The sequence below is a fragment of the Rhinichthys klamathensis genome, unplaced genomic scaffold (genome assembly GCF_029890125.1).
Source record: "Rhinichthys klamathensis goyatoka isolate OS25496 unplaced genomic scaffold, OSU_Roscu_1.1 h1tg000068l_1, whole genome shotgun sequence".
NCBI lineage: Eukaryota > Metazoa > Chordata > Actinopteri > Cypriniformes > Leuciscidae > Rhinichthys > Rhinichthys klamathensis.
In genome coordinates this window covers 6,467,992-6,487,233 of record NW_026606611.1, presented here as the reverse complement: position 1 = coordinate 6,487,233, position 19,242 = coordinate 6,467,992, and the positions used below count along the sequence as shown (strand labels likewise).

The 19,242-nt window shown below is 41.3% G+C and overlaps 1 protein-coding gene across 8 annotated transcripts in view; it reads right to left on the bottom strand.

Moving 5' to 3' along the window:
- Window positions 1-201: 201 nt before the first annotated feature.
- The window catches only part of ahnak (AHNAK nucleoprotein), a 34,886-nt gene continuing 15,845 nt past the window's right edge, over window positions 202-19,242 (bottom strand). The window contains exons 5-8 of one of the 8 annotated variants that reach the window (XM_056250357.1): window positions 8,788-19,233; window positions 7,993-8,553; window positions 7,327-7,884; window positions 202-7,170 (exon numbers count right to left, since the gene is read on the bottom strand). In XM_056250357.1, coding sequence (XP_056106332.1) covers window positions 1,237-7,170; window positions 7,327-7,884; window positions 7,993-8,553; window positions 8,788-19,233 — 17,499 coding nt within the window. In that variant the 3' untranslated portion in view covers window positions 202-1,236. Of the gene's footprint in view, window positions 7,171-7,289; window positions 7,941-7,992; window positions 8,554-8,787; window positions 19,234-19,242 lie in introns of all 8 variants that reach the window. The other 7 variants (XM_056250353.1, XM_056250356.1, XM_056250351.1 and 4 more) reach the window with 7 other exon arrangements.

Below are 19,242 nucleotides of genomic sequence, written 5' to 3'. Positions count from 1 at the left end.
TTGGTGTCGGCGCTTATCAAAGTATTCATAGAAAGCTAAAAGCACAATGGTTAGATTTAAAAGGGTTGAACAAATGCAGTCTTTAGTGATCTTAATCCTGAAGTTAATGTTCCAACAAAACAGTTCTGTGTGTGGTTTTACAGTTTTTACAGCATAATATATAGGATTTAAATGAAAAGAGTAACATTCTCACCACAAGCATGTATTGAAAGTTGATCACTTTATTTAAATTTTGCAACTCATACAAGAAAAAGAGTTAAACTTGAAGCCTAAATGTCCCATTATTTACAAGGGCAATGCACATTGTATGCCTTTTCAAAATATTAATGTTTAACCATTGGCATTAGATTCCCTGTAGTTATATCCCCACATTACAGCACGACATTTCATAAATTTAGTGAGAGGAAGAGAGAGAGCCAACTGGATATAAAGAAATGTGGAAGATATAACAAAGAAAAAAATGCCTTAGAAACCATTAAAATCAAAGCAAGTTGCAGCTTTGTCAACTGCTACCTGGTGTGCATTTTAAAGAGATTCAATCAATCAATGGAAAAGAAAGTCTTAGATATAAATACTTTAGAAGATTATAATCTCTGTGTACATTTCATAATATCTGAAGTGTTATATTATGTGGGAGACAATGTTATGTTATCAAATGTATCCATTTTGAATCAATTTATTTACAGTTTGTACAGCCCTTAAACTTCATTGTGCTTACAAATTATATCTGGTTTATCAATGTTGTAATTAGTTATTCATCTGTGATGAGTACATATGATACATCACTAAATATATAAATGAAGTTGAAGTCATAAAATCATTTCAAATGTAAGTATTGTAAAATCATGCCTCTTGTGTGTAAATGTATCCAGACAATTTTAGAAAGGACAAGAGTCCCAAAACTTTCAAAGGTACAAAAATATAACAAGTTATCAGATGACAAATCAAAGCTACATGCAGAATATTTTATATCAACTACACACATTGTTGGACTGGACATGAAATTCCTATCTACAAAACAAAAGAATTAAAATTACATAAAAGATTTCTCTTATTTACAGTTAAATTGTGATTCAAAAAATATCAATGCCTGTAAAGAACATTTGTGGAAATTGAAGAAACAGTGCACTATTGTTTAAATGAAAGACAGATTTACATGTAGTTATCAAAAAAAAAAAAAAAAAAAAAAAAAAAAAAAAAATTGAATGTACTGTGTATATATACTAGTGTAAAAAACTATTTCTTTGGCGAAACGGCTATTTCGAGTTGTGGTAACCGAAAACTACCTTTTGAACCACTATCACTGCTAGATGACGACGACATTCTGGACTTCTTTAAAGGCTGAGCAACTCCACCAGCACCCTCAATCCTAACCTCACTTTCATCTGTCACTTCATATGAACCTTTACTTTTTGAGCTAAAACCTCCAATTGTTGCAAACTTCAACTTTCCTTTTTTGCCTTTAATCATTGTTTCTCCACCATCTATTGAAATGTTGCCACCCTCAGCCTGTAAGTGCCCTTCAGTAGAAACAGGTAAAGCTAAACCTCCCTCATCACTTACAGAGGAGTGATGTCGTGTTTTTTTGAAGAAATCAAGGGAGGCAGATTTACTCTTTGGTGAACCCTTAACTCCAGAGCTTCCCTCTACTGCCAACTTGCCACTTATCAATTCCCCAGAACTAAGACTTAACTCCTTAGACACTTTTGCACCACCTTTAGTTGTAAGATCAGCATCTTCTCCCTCAACATAAAGATCAGCTGCACTGCCACCTTTAGATTTAGATTTGAAAAATAGTTTTGGCATTTTGACTTTCATTTTTCCACCACTGCTTTTCATATCAGTGCTCTGCATTTCTAGACTTTGGGAACTAACTTTAACACCAGCAGCCAATTTACCTGAACCTACATCTACGCCCATCTCTCTTCCTTCTACTTTAGGCAATGCAACACCAAACTTTGGTACTTTGATTTTAGGAAAGGTTACATTACCTTCTGGGTACTCAACCCCAGATAATGAAGCATCTGGCGTCATGCCTAACCCACTTGCAGCCACTCCCTTTTGTCCCTTCACATTAAAGCCTGGTATTTCAATGCTCCCTTCTACTCCTTTTCGTTCAGTGAGATTTAAATCAGCATCTAAAGCCACGCCATGGACATTTACAGACTGCACTGTCCCCTGTGTTTTTCCTTCCATATCAATTTTAACATTGCCTTTTCCATTAATGCCTGATCCTGCTAGACTGACATCTGGGGAATGCAAGGTCTCCAATGTTCCACCTCTAACATCCAGTTCAGGAGTTTTTACTTTAGAGCCAGTGATGCTGATTTTTGGCATTTTTATTTCCCCCCCTTTTGTTTTGAAATCCGGACTAGCATCTGGTGTCTGAATATCAGTTTTAAGGCTTGCAGATGGCAAATCAACATCAGATGATTTTATAGTTCCAGACGCAGATGAACTACCTTTAACTTTTGGAGATTTAATGTCAAATTCCACATCAGGAAAATGTAACTTTCCAAAAAAAGGTTTCTTTACTTTGGTTGACTTCAACTGTAAATCAGGATCATTTGTCTCCAACTTGACAATTTCAGTCTTCATATCACCATCAAAAGTTTTAGACTTCCCTTTCCCTTTGGTCAATTTGAATTTACCCTTTTTTCCTTTTACATCTATTTTCATATCAGGTCCATCTAAACTACCACCAGCATCAGGAATATCTGCATCCAATTTTGGGCTCTTAACTCCAAGTGAAAATTTAGATTTCTTGGTTTTTGGAACCTTGATGTTAGCATCTGGTCCACTAATGTTGACATCACCGCTCGCCTTAATATCTTTTTCAGGTACTGAAAGACTGCCACCCGAAGACTTTATTCCAAAGTTGGGCCCTTTGAATTTTGGGAACTTAACATGTTTTAAACCCCCCTCAGGTCCCTCAATGTCAAGATCAGGAGCATTAACATCAATTTCAGGTCCTTTGATAACAAAATCAGCTTTTGGGAGATTGATGTCAACATCTGGACCCTCCACTTTAGGGCCTTTCATTCCAAATGAAGGCATTTTGATTTTTGGCATCTTTATGCCACCCTCTGGGCCCTCAATATCAATATCAGGACCTTCAATGTCCCATTTTGGAGCATTCATGTCACCTGTTATCTTTGGTCCAGAAACATCCACATCACCCTTGAATTTGGGGCCTTTTAAATTTAAGTTAACATCTGGCATAGAGATCTTTGGGCCAGATGTGGAAGGCATTTTAAACTTGGGACCTTTGATTTTGCCCTCAGGTCCCTCAATGTCAAGATCAGGAGTTCTAATATCCATTTTAGGTCCTTTAATATCAACATCTGCTTTTGGTAGATTAATGTTAACATCTGAGCCCTCCACTTTAGGACCTTTAAGTCCAAATGATGGCATTTTGATGTTCGGCATCTTAAAACCACCCTCAGGACCCTCAAGGTCTGGGCCTTCAATTTGAACTTTTGGTGCTTTAATATCTCCTTCAGTGTTTGGAATGGACATGTCAACATCACTTTTGAGTTTTGGACCTTTCAAATTGAAGTCAACATCTGGCATAGAAATCTTTGGTCCAGAGATAGATGGCATTTTGAATTTGGGGCCCTTGATTTTTCCCTCTGGTCCCTCAATGTCAAGATCAGGAGTTTTGATGTCAATTTGAGGTCCCTTAACATTAACATCTGCTTTTGGGAGATTGATGTCAACATCTGGGCCCTCCACTTTAGGACCTTTAACTCCAAATGATGGCATTTTGAACTTTGGCATCTTAAAACCACCGTCAGGACCCTCAAGGTCTGGGCCTTCAATTTCAACTTTTGGTCCTTTAATATCTCCTTCCATTTTAGGAATGGACACATCAACATCCCCTTTTAGTTTTGGACCTTTTAGGTTGAAGTCCACATCTGGCATAGAAATCTTTGGGCCAGACATAGATGGCATTTTGAATTTGGGGCCCTTGATGTTTCCCTCAGGACACTCAATGTCAAGCTCTGGGCCCTTGATATCTACTTCTGGTGCTTTGATGTCACCTTTAACTTTTGGAACTGATACATCAACTTCACCTTTCAGTTTTGGACCTTTCAGGTTGAAGTCAACATCTGGCATAGAGATTTTTGGACCAGATATGGAAGGCATTTTGAACTTGGGACCTTTTATTTTTCCTTCAGGTCCCTCAATGTCAAGATCAGGTCCTTCAAAATCAACATTTGCTTTTGGGAGATTGAGGTCAACATCTGGGCCCTCCACTTTAGGTCCTTTGAATCCAAATGATGGCATTTTGAATTTAGGCATCTTCAAGCCACCTTCTGGGCCCTCTATATCAAAATCAGGGCCTTCAATGTCCACTTTTGGAGCCTTTATGTCACCTGCAATCTTGGGTCCAGAGACATTCATATCACCCTTGACCTTTGGACTTTTCAAGTTGAAGTCAACATCTGGCATAGAGATCTTTGGACCAGACATAGATGGCATTTTGAACTTGGGACCTTTTATTTTCCCTTCAGGTCCCTCAATGTCAAGATCAGGTCCTTCAAAATCAACATTTGCTTTTGGGAGATTGAGGTCAACATCAGGGCCCTCCACTTTAGGTCCTTTGAATCCAAATGATGGCATTTTGAATTTAGGCATCTTCAAGCCACCTTCTGGGCCCTCTATATCAAAATCAGGACCTTCAATGTCCACTTTTGGAGCCTTTATGTCACCTGCAATCTTGGGTCCAGAGACATTCATTTCACCCTTGACCTTTGGACTTTTCAAGTTGAAGTCAACATCTGGCATAGAGATCTTTGGACCAGACATAGATGGCATTTTGAACTTGGGACCTTTTATTTTCCCTTCAGGTCCCTCAATGTCAAGATCAGGTCCTTCAAAATCAACATTTGCTTTTTGGAGATTGAGGTCAACATCTGGACCCTCCACTTTAGGTCCTTTGAATCCAAATGATGGCATTTTGAATTTAGGCATCTTCAAGCCACCTTCTGGGCCCTCAATATCAAAATCAGGACCTTCAATGTCCACTTTTGGAGCCTTTATGTCACCTGCAATCTTGGGTCCAGAGACATTCATATCACCCTTGACCTTTGGACTTTTCAAGTTGAAGTCTACATCTGGCATTGAGATCTTTGGACCAGACATAGAAGGCATTTTGAACTTGGGACCTTTTATTTTTCCTTCAGGTCCCTCAATGTCAAGATCAGGAGTTTTGATGTCAATTTCAGTTCCTTTAACATCAACGTTTGCTTTTGGGAGATTGATATCAACATCTGGACCCTCCAATTTAGGTCCTTTGAACCCAAATGATGGCATTTTGAATTTAGGCATCTTCAAGCCACCTTCTGGGCCCTCTATATCAAAATCAGGACCTTCAATGTCCACTTTTGGACCCTTTATGTCACCTGCAATCTTGGGTCCAGAGACATTCATATCACCCTTGACCTTTGGACTTTTTAAGTTGAAGTCAACATCTGGCATAGAGATCTTTGGACCAGACATAGAAGGCATTTTGAACTTGGGACCTTTTATTTTCCCTTCAGGTCCCTCAATGTCAAGATCAGGTCCTTCAAAATCAACATTTGCTTTTGGGAGATCGAGGTCAACATCTGGGCCCTCCACTTTAGGTCCTTTGAATCCAAATGATGGCATTTTGAATTTAGGCATCTTCAAGCCACCTTCTGGACCCTCTATATCAAAATCAGGACCTTCAATGCCCACTTTTGGAGCCTTTATGTCACCTGCAATCTTGGGTCCAGAGACATTCATATCACCCTTGACCTTTGGACTTTTCATGTTGAAGTCTACATCTGGCATAGAGATCTTTGGACCAGACATAGATGGCATTTTGAACTTGGGACCTTTTATTTTCCCTTCAGGTCCCTCAATGTCAAGATCAGGTCCTTCAAAATCAACATTTGCTTTTGGGAGATTGATGTCAATATCTGGGCCCTCCACTTTAGGTCCTTTGAATCCAAATGATGGCATTTTGAATTTAGGCATCTTCAAGCCACCTTCTGGGCCCTCTATATCAAAATCAGGACCTTCAATGTCCACTTTTGGAGCCTTTATATCACCTGCAATCTTGGGTCCAGAGACATTCATATCACTCTTGACCTTTGGACTTTTCAAGTTGAAGTCTACATCTGGCATTGAGATCTTTGGACCAGACATAGAAGGCATTTTGAACTTGGGACCTTTTATTTTTCCTTCAGGTCCCTCAATGTCAAGATCAGGAGTTTTGATGTCAATTTCAGTTCCTTTAACATCAACATTTGCTTTTGGGAGATTGATATCAACATCTGGACCCTCCAATTTAGGTCCTTTGAACCCAAATGATGGCATTTTGAATTTAGGCATCTTCAAGCCACCTTCTGGGCCCTCTATATCAAAATCAGGACCTTCAATGTCCACTTTTGGACCCTTTATGTCACCTGCAATCTTGGGTCCAGAGACATTCATATCACCCTTGACCTTTGGACTTTTTAAGTTGAAGTCAACATCTGGCATAGAGATCTTTGGACCAGACATAGAAGGCATTTTGAACTTGGGACCTTTTATTTTCCCTTCAGGTCCCTCAATGTCAAGATCAGGTCCTTCAAAATCAACATTTGCTTTTGGGAGATCGAGGTCAACTTCTGGGCCCTCCACTTTAGGTCCTTTGAATCCAAATGATGGCATTTTGAATTTAGGCATCTTCAAGCCACCTTCTGGACCCTCTATATCAAAATCAGGACCTTCAATGTCCACTTTTGGAGCCTTTATATCACCTGCAATCTTGGGTCCAGATACATTCAGATCACCCTTGACCTTTGGACTTTTCAAGTTGAAGTCAACATCTGGCATAGAGATCTTTGGACCAGACATAGATGGCATTTTGAACTTGGGACCTTTTATTTTCCCATCAGGTCCCTCGATGTCAAGATCAGGTCCTTCAATATCAACATTAGCTTTTGGGAGATTGATGTCAACATCAGGTCCCTCCACTTTAGGTCCTTTGAATCCAAATGATGGCATTTTGAATTTAGGCATCTTCAAGCCACCTTCTGGGCCCTCTATATCAAAATCAGGGCCTTCGATGTCCACTTTTGGAGCCTTTATGTCACCTGCAATCTTGGGTCCGGAGATATCAATTTCACCCTTGACCTTTGGACTTTTCAAGTTAAAGTCTACATCTGGCATTGAGATCTTTGGACCAGACATAGAAGGCATTTTGAACTTGGGACCTTTTATTTTTCCTTCAGGTCCCTCAATGTCAAGATCAGGAGTTTTGATGTCAATTTCAGGTCCTTTAACATCAACATTTGCTTTTGGGAGATTGATATCAACATCTGGACCCTCCAATTTAGGTCCTTTGAACCCAAATGATGGCATTTTGAATTTAGGCATCTTCAAGCCACCTTCTGGGCCCTCTATATCAAAATCAGGACCTTCAATGTCCACTTTTGGACCCTTTATGTCACCTGCAATCTTGGGTCCAGAGACATTCATATCACCCTTGACCTTTGGACTTTTCATGTTGAAGTCTACATCTGGCATAGAGATCTTTGGACCAGACATAGATGGCATTTTGAACTTGGGACCTTTTATTTTCCCTTCAGGTCCCTCAATGTCAAGATCAGGTCCTTCAACATCAACATTTGCTTTTGGGAGATTGATGTCAACATCAGGTCCCTCCACTTTAGGTCCTTTGAATCCAAATGATGGCATTTTGAATTTAGGCATCTTCAAGTCACCTTCTGGGCCCTCTATATCAAAATCAGGACCTTCAATGTTCACTTTTGGAGCCTTTAAGTCACCTGCAATCTTGGGTCCAGAGATATCCATATCACCCTTGAATTTTGGACTTTTCATGTTGAAGTCAACATCTGGCATAGAGATCTTTGGACCAGAGATAGAAGGCATTTTGAATTTGGGACCTTTTATTTTCCCTTCAGGTCCCTCAATGTCAAGATCAGGAGTTTTGAAGTCAACATCCGGGCCCTCCACATTAGGACCTTTAACTCCAAATGATGGCATTTTAATCTTTGGCATCTTAAAACCACCCTCAGGACCCTCAAGGTCTGGGCCTTCAATTTCAACTTTTGGTGCTTTAATATCTCCTTCCACTTTTGGAATGGACACATCAACATCACCTTTCAGTTTTGGACCTTTCAGGTTGAAGTCAACATCTGGCACAGAAATCTTTGGACCAGACATAGAAGGCATTTTGAACTTGGGACCTTTTATTTTCCCTTCAGGTCCCTCGATGTCAAGATCAGGTCCTTCAACATCAACATTTGCTTTTGGGAGATTGAGGTCAATATCTGGGCCCTCCATTTTAGGTCCTTTGAATCCAAATGATGGCATTTTGAATTTAGGCATCTTCAAGCCACCCTCTGGGCCCTCTATATCAAAATCAGGACCTTCAATGTCCACTTTTGGAGCCTTTATGTCACCTGCAATCTTGGGTCCAGAGATATCCATATCACCCTTGACTTTTGGACTTTTCAAGTTGAAGTCTACATCTGGTATAGAGATCTTTGGACCAGACATAGAAGGCATTTTGAACTTGGGACCTTTGATTTTTCCTTCAGGTCCATCAATGTCCAGATCAGGGGTTTTGATGTCAATGTCTGGTGATTTAATACTGACATCACTACTGGGCACATTAACATCAATATCTCCTTTGGGTGACTTAAAACCAAATTTTGGCATTTTAAATTTTGGCATCTTGAACTTTGGCTTTTTAACATTTGTTTCCGGAATATTGACCTCAACATTAGGACCTTCAGGGCCAGATACTGATGGCATCTTCAGTTTTGGCCCCTTGATTTTTCCTTCAGGTCCTTCAAAGTCAAGCTCTGGGCCCTTGAAATCTACTTCTGGAGCTTTAATGTCTCCTTTAACTTTTGGAACAGATACATTAACATCACCTTTAAGTTTTGGACCTTTCAGGTTGAAGTCAACATCTGGCATAGAAATGTTTGGACCGGAGATTGATGGCATCTTGAATTTGGGGCCCTTGATTTTGCCCTCAGGTCCCTCAAGGTTAAGCTCTGCAGTTTTAATATCCATATCTGGTGCCTTAACCTCAATATCTGCTTTTGAGAGATTGATGTCAACATCTGGGCCCTCCACTTTAGGACCTTTAAGGCCAAATGATGGCATTTTGATCTTTGGCATCTTAAAACCACCCTCAGGACCCTCAAGGTCTGGGCCTTCAATTTCAACTTTTGGTCCTTTAATATCTCCTTCTAATTTTGGAACGGACACATCAACATCACCTTTCAGTTTTGGCCCTTTCAGGTTGAAGTCAACATCTGGCATAGACATTTTAGGACCAGAGACTGATGGCATCTTGAATTTGGGACCCTTGATTTTTCCCTCAGGTCCTTCAAAGTCCAGCTCTGGGCCCTTGATATCTACTTCTGGTCCTTTAATGTCTCCTTTGACTTTTGGAACTGATACATCAACATCACCTTTCAGTTTTGGCCCTTTCAGGTTGAAGTCAACATCTGGCATGGAGATCTTTGGACCAGAGATAGATGGCATCTTGAATTTGGGGCCCTTGATTTTGCCCTCAGGTCCCTCAATATCAAGATCAGGAGTTTTGATGTCAATTTCAGGTCCTTTAACATCAAGATTTGCTTTTGGGAGATTGATGTCAACATCTGGGCCCTCCACTTTAGCACCTTTAAGCCCAAATGATGGCATTTTGATTTTTGGCATCTTAAAACCACCCTCAAGACCTTCAAGCTCTGGACCTTCAATTTCAACTTTTGGTCCTTTAATATCGCCTTCCAATTTTGGAATGGACACATCAACATCTCCTTTGAGTTTTGGGCCTTTCAGGTTGAAGTCAACATCTGGCATAGAAATTTTTGGACCGGAGATTGATGGCATTTTGAATTTGGAGCCCTTGATTTTTCCCTCAGGTCCGTCAATGTCAAGATCAGGAGTTTTGATGTCAATTTCAGGTCCTTTAACATCAACATTTGCTTTTGGGAGATTGATGTCAACATCTGGGCCCTCCACTTTAGGACCTTTAACTCCAAATGATGGCATTTTGAACTTTGGCATCTTAAAACCTCCCTCGGAACCCTCAAGGTCTGGGCCTTCAATTTCAACTTTTGGTGCTTTAATATCTCCTTCCACTTTTGGAATGGACACATCAACATCACCTTTGAGTTTTGGGCCTTTCAGGTTGAAGTCAACATCTGGCATAGAAATCTTTGGGCCAGACATAGATGGCATTTTGAATTTGGGGCCCTTGATTTTTCCCTCAGGACCCTCAATGTCAAGCTCTGGGCCCTTGAGATCTACTCCTGGTAATTTAATGTCTCCTTTAATTTTTGGAACTGATACATCAACATCACCTTTGAGTTTTGGGCCTTTCAGGTTGAAGTCAACATCTGGCATAGAAATTTTTGGGCCAGACATAGATGGCATTTTGAATTTGGGGCCCTTGATTTTCCCCTCGGGTCCCTCAATGTCAAGATCAGGAGTTTTGATGTCAATTTCAGGTCCTTTAACATCAACATTTGCTTTTGGGAGATTAATGTCAACATCTGGGCCCTCCACTTTAGGACCTTTAACTCCAAATGAAGGCATTTTGAACTTTGGCATCTTAAAACCACCCTCGGGACCCTCAAGATCTGGGCCTTCAATTTCTACTTTTGGTGCTTTAATATCTCCTTCCACTTTAGGAATGGACACATCAACATCACCTTTGAGTTTTGGGCCTTTAAGGTTGAAGTCAACATCTGGCATAGAAATCTTTGGGCCAGACATAGATGGCATTTTGAATTTGGGGCCCTTGATTTTTCCCTCAGGACCCTCAATGTCAAGCTCTGGGCCCTTGAGATCTACTCCTGGTAATTTAATGTCTCCTTTAATTTTTGGAACTGATACATCAACATCACCTTTCAGTTTTGGCCCTTTCAGGTTGAAGTCAACATCTGGCATGGAGATCTTTGGACCGGAGATAGATGGCATCTTGAATTTGGGGCCCTTGATTTTTCCCTCAGGTCCCTCAATGTCAAGATCAGGAGTTTTGATGTCAATTTCAGGTCCTTTAACATCAACATTTGCTTTTGGGAGATTGATGTCAACATCTGGGCCCTCCACTTTAGGACCTTTAACTCCAAATGATGGCATTTTGAACTTGGGCATCTTAAAACCACCCTCGGGACCCTCAAGGTCTGGGCCTTCAATTTCAACTTTTGGTGCTTTAATATCTCCTTCCACTTTAGGAATTGACACATCAACATCACCTTTGAGTTTTGGGCCTTTCAGGTTGAAGTCAACATCTGGCATAGAAATCTTTGGGCCAGACATAGATGGCATTTTGAATTTGGGGCCCTTGATTTTTCCCTCAGGACCCTCAATGTCAAGCTCTGGGCCCTTGAGATCTACTCCTGGTAATTTAATGTCTCCTTTAATTTTTGGAACTGATACATCAACATCACCTTTCAGTTTTGGCCCTTTCAGGTTGAAGTCAACATCTGGCATGGAGATCTTTGGACCGGAGATAGATGGCATCTTGAATTTGGGGCCCTTGATTTTTCCCTCAGGTCCCTCAATGTCAAGATCAGGAGTTTTGATGTCAATTTCAGGTCCTTTAAAATCAACATTTGCTTTTGGGAGATTGATGTCAACATCTGGGCCCTCCACTTTAGGACCTTTAACTCCAAATGATGGCATTTTGAACTTTGGCATCTTAAAACCACCCTGATGACCCTCAAGGTCTGGGCCTTCAATTTCCACGTTTGGTGCTTTAATATCTCCTTCCACTTTTTGAACGGACACATCAAAATCACCTTTGAGTTTTGGACCTTTCAAGTTGAAGTCAACATCTGGCATAGAAATCTTTGGGCCAGACATAGAAGGCATTTTAAATTTGGGGCCCTTGATTTTTCCCTCAGGACCCTCAATGTCAAAATCTGGGCCCTTGATATCTACTTCTGGTGCTTTGATGTCACTTTTAACTTTTGGAACTGTTACATCAACTTCACCTTTGAGTTTTGGACTTTTCAGGTTGAAGTCAACATCTGGCATAGAGATTTTTGGACCAGATATGGAAGGCATTTTGAACTTGGGACCTTTGATTTTCCCCTCGGGTCCCTCAATGTCAAGATCAGGAGTTTTGATGTCAATTTCAGGTCCTTTAACATCAACATTTGCTTTTGTGAGATTGATGTCAACATCTGGGCCCTCCACTTTAGGACCTTTAACTCCAAATGAAGGCATTTTGAACTTTGGCATCTTAAAACCACCCTCGGGACCCTCAAGGTCTGGGCCTTCAATTTCAACTTTTGGTGCTTTAATATCTCCTTCCACTTTAGGAATGGACACATCAACATCACCTTTGAGTTTTGGGCCTTTCAGGTTGAAGTCAACATCTGGCATAGAAATCTTTGGGCCAGACATAGACGGCATTTTGAATTTGGGGCCCTTGATTTTCCCCTCGGGTCCCTCAATGTCAAGATCAGGAGTTTTGATGTCAATTTCAGGTCCTTTAACGTCAACATTTGCTTTTGGGAGATTGATGTCAACATCTGGGCCCTCCACTTTAGGACCTTTAACTCCAAATGAAGGCATTTTGAACTTTGGCATCTTAAAACCACCCTCGGGACCCTCAAGGTCTGGGCCTTCAATTTCAACTTTTGGTGCTTTAATATCTCCTTCCACTTTAGGAATGGACACATCAACATCACCTTTGAGTTTTGGGCCTTTCAGGCTGAAGTCAACATCTGGCATAGAAATCTTTGGGCCAGACATAGATGGCATTTTGAATTTAGGGCCCTTGATTTTTCCCTCAGGACCCTCAATGTCAAGCTCTGGGCCCTTGATATCTACTTCTGGTGCTTTGATTTCACCTTTAACTTTTGGAACTGATACATCAACATCACCTTTGAGTTTTGGACCTTTCAGGTTGAAGTCAACATCTGGCATAGAAATCTTTGGGCCAGACATAGATGGCATTTTAAACTTGGGGCCCTTGATTTTTCCCTCAGATCCCTCAATGTTAAGATCAGGAGTTTTGATGTCAATTTCAGGTCCTTTAACATCAACATTTGCTTTTGGGAGATTGATGTCAACATCAGGGCCCTCCACTTTAGGACCTTTAAGCCCAAATGATGGCATTTTGATCTTAGGCATCTTAAAACCACCCTCAGGACCCTCAAGGTCTGGGCCTTCAATTTCAACTTTTGGTCCTTTAATATCTCCTTCCACTTTAGGAATGGACACATCAACATCACCTTTAAGTTTTGCGCCTTTCAGGTTGAAGTCAACATCTGGCATAGAAATCTTTGGGCCAGACATAGATGGCATTTTGAATTTGGGGCCCTTGATTTTTCCCTCAGGTCCCTCAATGTTAAGATCAGGAGTTCTGATGTCAATTTCAGGTCCTTTAACATCAACATCTGCTTTTGGGAGATTGATGTCAACATCTGGGCCCTCCACTTTAGAACCTTTAACTCCAAATGATGGCATTTTGAACTTTGGCATCTTGAAACCACCCTCGGGACCCTCAAGGTCTGGGCCTTCAATTTCAACTTTTGGTCCTTTAATATCTCCTTCCACTTTAGGAATGGACACATCAACATCACCTTTAAGTTTTGGGCCTTTCAGGTTGAAGTCAACGTCTGGCATAGAAATCTTTGGGCCAGACATAGATGGCATTTTGAATTTGGGGCCCTTGATTTTTCCCTCAGGACCCTCAATGTCAAGCTCTGGACCCTTGATAACTACTTCTGGTGCTTTGATGTCACCTTTAACTTTTGGAACTGATACATCAACATCACCTTTGAGTTTTGGGCCTTTCAGGTTGAAGTCAACATCTGGCATAGAAATCTTTGGGCCAGACATAGATGGCATTTTGAATTTGGGGCCCTTGATTTTTCCCTCAGGTCCCTCAATGTTAAGATCAGGAGTTCTGATGTCAATTTCAGGTCCTTTAACATCAACATCTGCTTTTGGGAGATTGATGTCAACATCTGGGCCCTCCACTTTAGAACCTTTAACTCCAAATGATGGCATTTTGAACTTTGGCATCTTGAAACCACCCTCGGGACCCTCAAGGTCTGGGCCTTCAATTTCAACTTTTGGTGCTTTAATATCTCCTTCCACTTTAGGAATGGACACATCAACATCGCCTTTGAGTTTTGGGCCTTTCAGGTTGAAGTCAACGTCTGGCATAGAAATCTTTGGGCCAGACATAGATGGCATTTTGAATTTGGGGCCCTTGATTTTTCCCTCAGGACCCTCAATGTCAAGCTCTGGACCCTTGATAACTACTTCTGGTGCTTTGATGTCACCTTTAACTTTTGGAACTGATACATCAACATCACCTTTGAGTTTTGGGCCTTTCAGGTTGAAGTCAACATCTGGCATAGAAATCTTTGGGCCAGACATAGATGGCATTTTGAATTTGGGGCCCTTGATTTTCCCCTCGGGTCCCTCAATGTCAAGATCAGGAGTTTTGATGTCAATTGCAGGTCCTTTAACATTTACATCTGCTTTTGGGAGATTGATGTCAACATCTGGGCCCTCCACTTTAGGACCTTTAACTCCAAATGATGGCATTTTGATCTTAGGCATCTTAAAACCACCCTCAGGACCCTCAAGGTCTGGGCCTTCAATTTCAACTTTTGGTCCTTTAATATCTCCTTCCACTTTAGGAATGGACACATCAACATCACCTTTAAGTTTTGGGCCTTTCAGGTTGAAGTCAACGTCTGGCATAGAAATCTTTGGGCCAGACATAGATGGCATTTTGAATTTGGGGCCCTTGATTTTTCCCTCAGGTCCCTCAATGTTAAGATCAGGAGTTCTGATGTCAATTTCAGGTCCTTTAACATCAACATCTGCTTTTGGGAGATTGATGTCAACATCTGGGCCCTCCACTTTAGAACCTTTAACTCCAAATGATGGCATTTTGAACTTTGGCATCTTGAAACCACCCTCGGGACCATCAAGGTCTGGGCCTTCAATTTCAACTTTTGGTGCTTTAATATCTCCTTCCACTTTAGGAATGGACACATCAACATCGCCTTTGAGTTTTGGGCCTTTCAGGTTGAAGTCAACATCTGGCATAGAAATCTTTGGGCCAGACATAGATGGCATTTTGAATTTGGGGCCCTTGATTTTTCCCTCAGGACCCTCAATGTCAAGCTCTGGACCCTTGATATCTACTTCTGGTGCTTTGATGTCACCTTTAACTTTTGGAACTGATACATCAACATCACCTTTGAGTTTTGGGCCTTTCAGGTTGAAGTCAACATCTGGCATAGAAATCTTTGGGCCAGACATAGATGGCATTTTGAATTTGGGGCCCTTGATTTTCCCCTCAGGTCCCTCAATGTTAAGATCAGGAGGTTTGATGTCAATTTCAGGTACTTTAACATTAACATCTGCTTTTGGGAGGTTGATGTCAACATCTGGGCCCTCCACTTTAGGACCTTTAACTCCAAATGATGGCATTTTGAACTTTGGCATCTTAAAACCACCCTCGGGACCCTCAAGGTCTGGGCCTTCAATTTCAACTTTTGGTGCTGTAATATCTCCTTCCATTTTTGGAATGGACACATCAACATCACCTTTGAGTTTTGGGCCTTTCAGGTTGAAGTCAACATCTGGCATAGAAATCTTTGGGCCAGACATAGATGGCATTTTGAACTTGGGTCCCTTGATTTTTCCCTCAGGTCCCTCAATGTCGAGATCAGGACTTTTGATGTCAATTTCAGGTCCTTTAACATTAACATCTGCTTTTGGGAGGTTGATGTCAACATCTGGGCCCTCCACTTTAGGACCTTTAACTCCAAATGATGGCATTTTGAACTTTGGCATCTTAAAACCACCCTCGGGACCCTCAAGGTCTGGGCCTTCAATTTCAACTTTTGGTGCTGTAATATCTCCTTCCATTTTTGGAATGGACACATCAACATCACCTTTGAGTTTTGGGCCTTTCAGGTTGAAGTCAACATCTGGCATAGAGATCTTTGGGCCAGACATAGATGGCATTTTGAACTTGGGGCCCTTGACTTTTCCCTCAGGTCCCTCAATGTCAAGATCAGGAGTTTTGATGTCAATTTCCGGTCCTTTAACATTAACATCTGCTTTTGGGAGATTGATGTCAACATCTGGGCCCTCCACTTTAGGACCTTTAACTCCAAATGATGGCATTTTGATCTTTGGCATCTTAAAACCACCCTCAGGACCCTCAAGGTCTGGGCCTTCAATTTCAACTTTTGGTGCTTTAATGTCTCCTTCCACTTTTGGAATGGACATATCAACATCACCTTTCAGTTTTGGACCTTTCAGGTTGAAGTCAGCATCTGGCATAGAAATCTTTGGGCCAGACATAGATGGCATTTTGAATTTGGGGCCCTTGATTTTTCCCTCAGGTCCCTCAATGTCAAGCTCTGGGCCCTTGACATCTACTTCTGGTGCTTTGATGTCACCTTTAACTTTTGGAACGGACACGTCAACTTCTCCTTTCAGTTTTGGACCTTTCAGGTTGAAGTCCATATCAGGCATGGAAATCTTTGGACCGGAAATTGATGGCATCTTGAATTTGTGGCCCTTGATATTTCCTTCAGGTCCTTCAATGTCAAGCTCTGGAGCTGTGATATCTACATATGGTGCCTTAACCTCAATATCGCCTTTAGGGACTTTCCCATCAACATCTAAACCGTCCACTTTTGGACCCTTAAGTCCGAATGATGGCATTTTGATCTTTGGCATCTTAAACCCACCCTCAGGACCCTCAAGGACTGGGCCTTCAATTTTGACTTTTGGAGCTTTAATATCTCCTTCCACTTTTGGAACAGACACGTCAAGATCACCCTTAAGTTTTGGGCCTTTCATGTTGAAGTCCACATCTGTCATGGAAATATTTGGACCGGATATTGATGGCATCTTGAATTTGGGGCCCTTCATTTTTCCCTCAGGTCCTTCAATGTCAAGCTCTGGAGCTTTAATATCCACATCTGGTGCTTTAAACTCAATATTGGCTTTAGGGATTTTCACGTCTATATCTGGACCCTCCACTTTTTGACCCTTAAGTCCGAATGATGGTATTTTCATTTTTGGCATCTTAAACCCACCATCAGGACCCTCAAGGTCTGCGCCTTCAATATTGACTTTAGGAGGTTTAATATCTCCTTCCACTTTTGGAATAGACACGTCAACATCACCCTTAAGTTTTGGGCCTTTCAGGTTGAAGTCCACATCTGGCATGGAAATCTTTGGACCGGAGATTGATGGCATCTTGAATTTGGACCCCTTAATTTTTTCATCAGATTTTTCCATCTCTGGACCCTTGATATCCACATCTGGAGCTTTAATTTCCATGTCTGCTTTGCGAAGATTTATGTCAACATCAGGTGCCTCCACTTTTGGACCTTTGATTCCAAAGGAAGGCATCTTGATTTTTGGTAGCTTAAAACCACCCTCAAAATCCTCAATGCCAGGGCCTTCAATTTCAACTTTCTGTGCTTTAATATCTCCTTTCACTTTTAGAGTGGAGACGTTCTGTGTTGGCCCTTTCACGTTTAAGTTCACATCAGGTACAGAAACCTTTGGACCGGAAATTGATGTTATCTTGACATTGCTGTCTTTAACTTGCCTATCACATCCCTCAATGTTAAGCTCTATGGTATTGATATCTACATCTTTTGCTTTAATCTCCATTTCTGCTTTTGCAAGATTTAGATCAACATTTGAACCCTTCTCTTCTGAACTTTTCATTCCAAATGAGGGCATTTTTACCTTTGAAACTGTAAAGTCACCCTTAGCACTCTCACGATCTGATTCTTTAATATCAAATTTTGGTGTCATAATGTTCCCTTCAACCTTTGGAACGGACACATTAACATCTCCTTTCACTTTTTGTCCTTTCAGGTTTAAGTCCACATGTGGCATATAAGTTCCCTGACCAGAGATTGATGGCACATTAAATTTGGCTTCTTTGACTTTACCCTCATGTCCTTCAATGTGTTTTTCTGGACCCCTGATGTCCATATCTGGTTGTGTAATTTTAACGTTAGCTCCGGGGAGACTTACTACTGTATCAGGTACCTGAAACTTTGGACCTTTAAGTCCAAATGAGGACAGTTTTACATCAGTGCCCAAATTGGAGCCCTCCAAATTAGTGCCTTTCACTCTAAATGATGAAGCTGACAGATCCTGATTGCCAGTTAAGCTAAAATCTCTTTGACTAACATCTTTAAGATTTTGATTCACTTCTACATTAGGACTTTCTACAGTAAACTGCCTAGTTCCAAATTGTGGTTCTTTCACATGGGATATCCTGAGTTCACCACCAATTTCCTCTGCGTGAACAACTGATCCCCTAGTTTCGACTTTTGGTAACTTGACTTTACCGTCTACATCTGGGATGGCAAAATCCGAACCCTGGCTGATTTCATGTAGTTTAATATTTACCTTGGGCCCTTGAACATCTATGCTAAATTTAGACAATTTGGTTTTATCATCAGACCCATCCTTAAGCGCTTCAGACAAAGATTCCCTGCCAAAACTGCCCCCTGAATCTCCACTAATGGAAAAACCTGAAACACGAGTGTTCAGAACAGGGCCCTTAACTGTAGCAAACCCAGTTTCTTTTATCACACTTGATGGTTTAAAACCAGCTTCCATTGGAGAAGAAACATTTCCCACTTCTTTGTCTAACCCCATGGTTACTTTGCCAGAGAGATTACTACTGCCTGTAGAAGTTTCAGTCCTTCCAAAACGTTCTATCATCCTCTGTCCTTTCCCCCCTGACAATCCAGTGTCTGACACATTAAATGCAATCTCTCTCCCACTACCCTCTAATTCACTTGTTGCTGTGATAGATCCTGTGCTACAGTGCTTCACAGAGGAGCCAGTGATATGGGGCCCGCCAAGAGATATGTCCCCCATTTTTATACCTCCGTGTGCACTGCTAACAAGGCTACTATGTGGTAATCTGATTTGAGAAGAATCCCCCTCTGACTGCTCATGCTGCAAGACCTGCATTTTGAACTCAGGGCTTGTGGAATCAATCTGCTGACTAGTCCCCCCCGGCATGTCCACAGTGTAGGTAGTTATTCTCCGAGTGATTGTAGTAACGGTGCAACCATCACTGCTTGTGCTGCTGTGACGCTCTGTACGCACATCAACACCCTCAGCAAGATCCTCAGACTTCAGTCTAGGTTTAATCTTCTTAGTGAAGATTCTTTTGTAGTCTTCGTCATCTCCACTCTAAAGTAA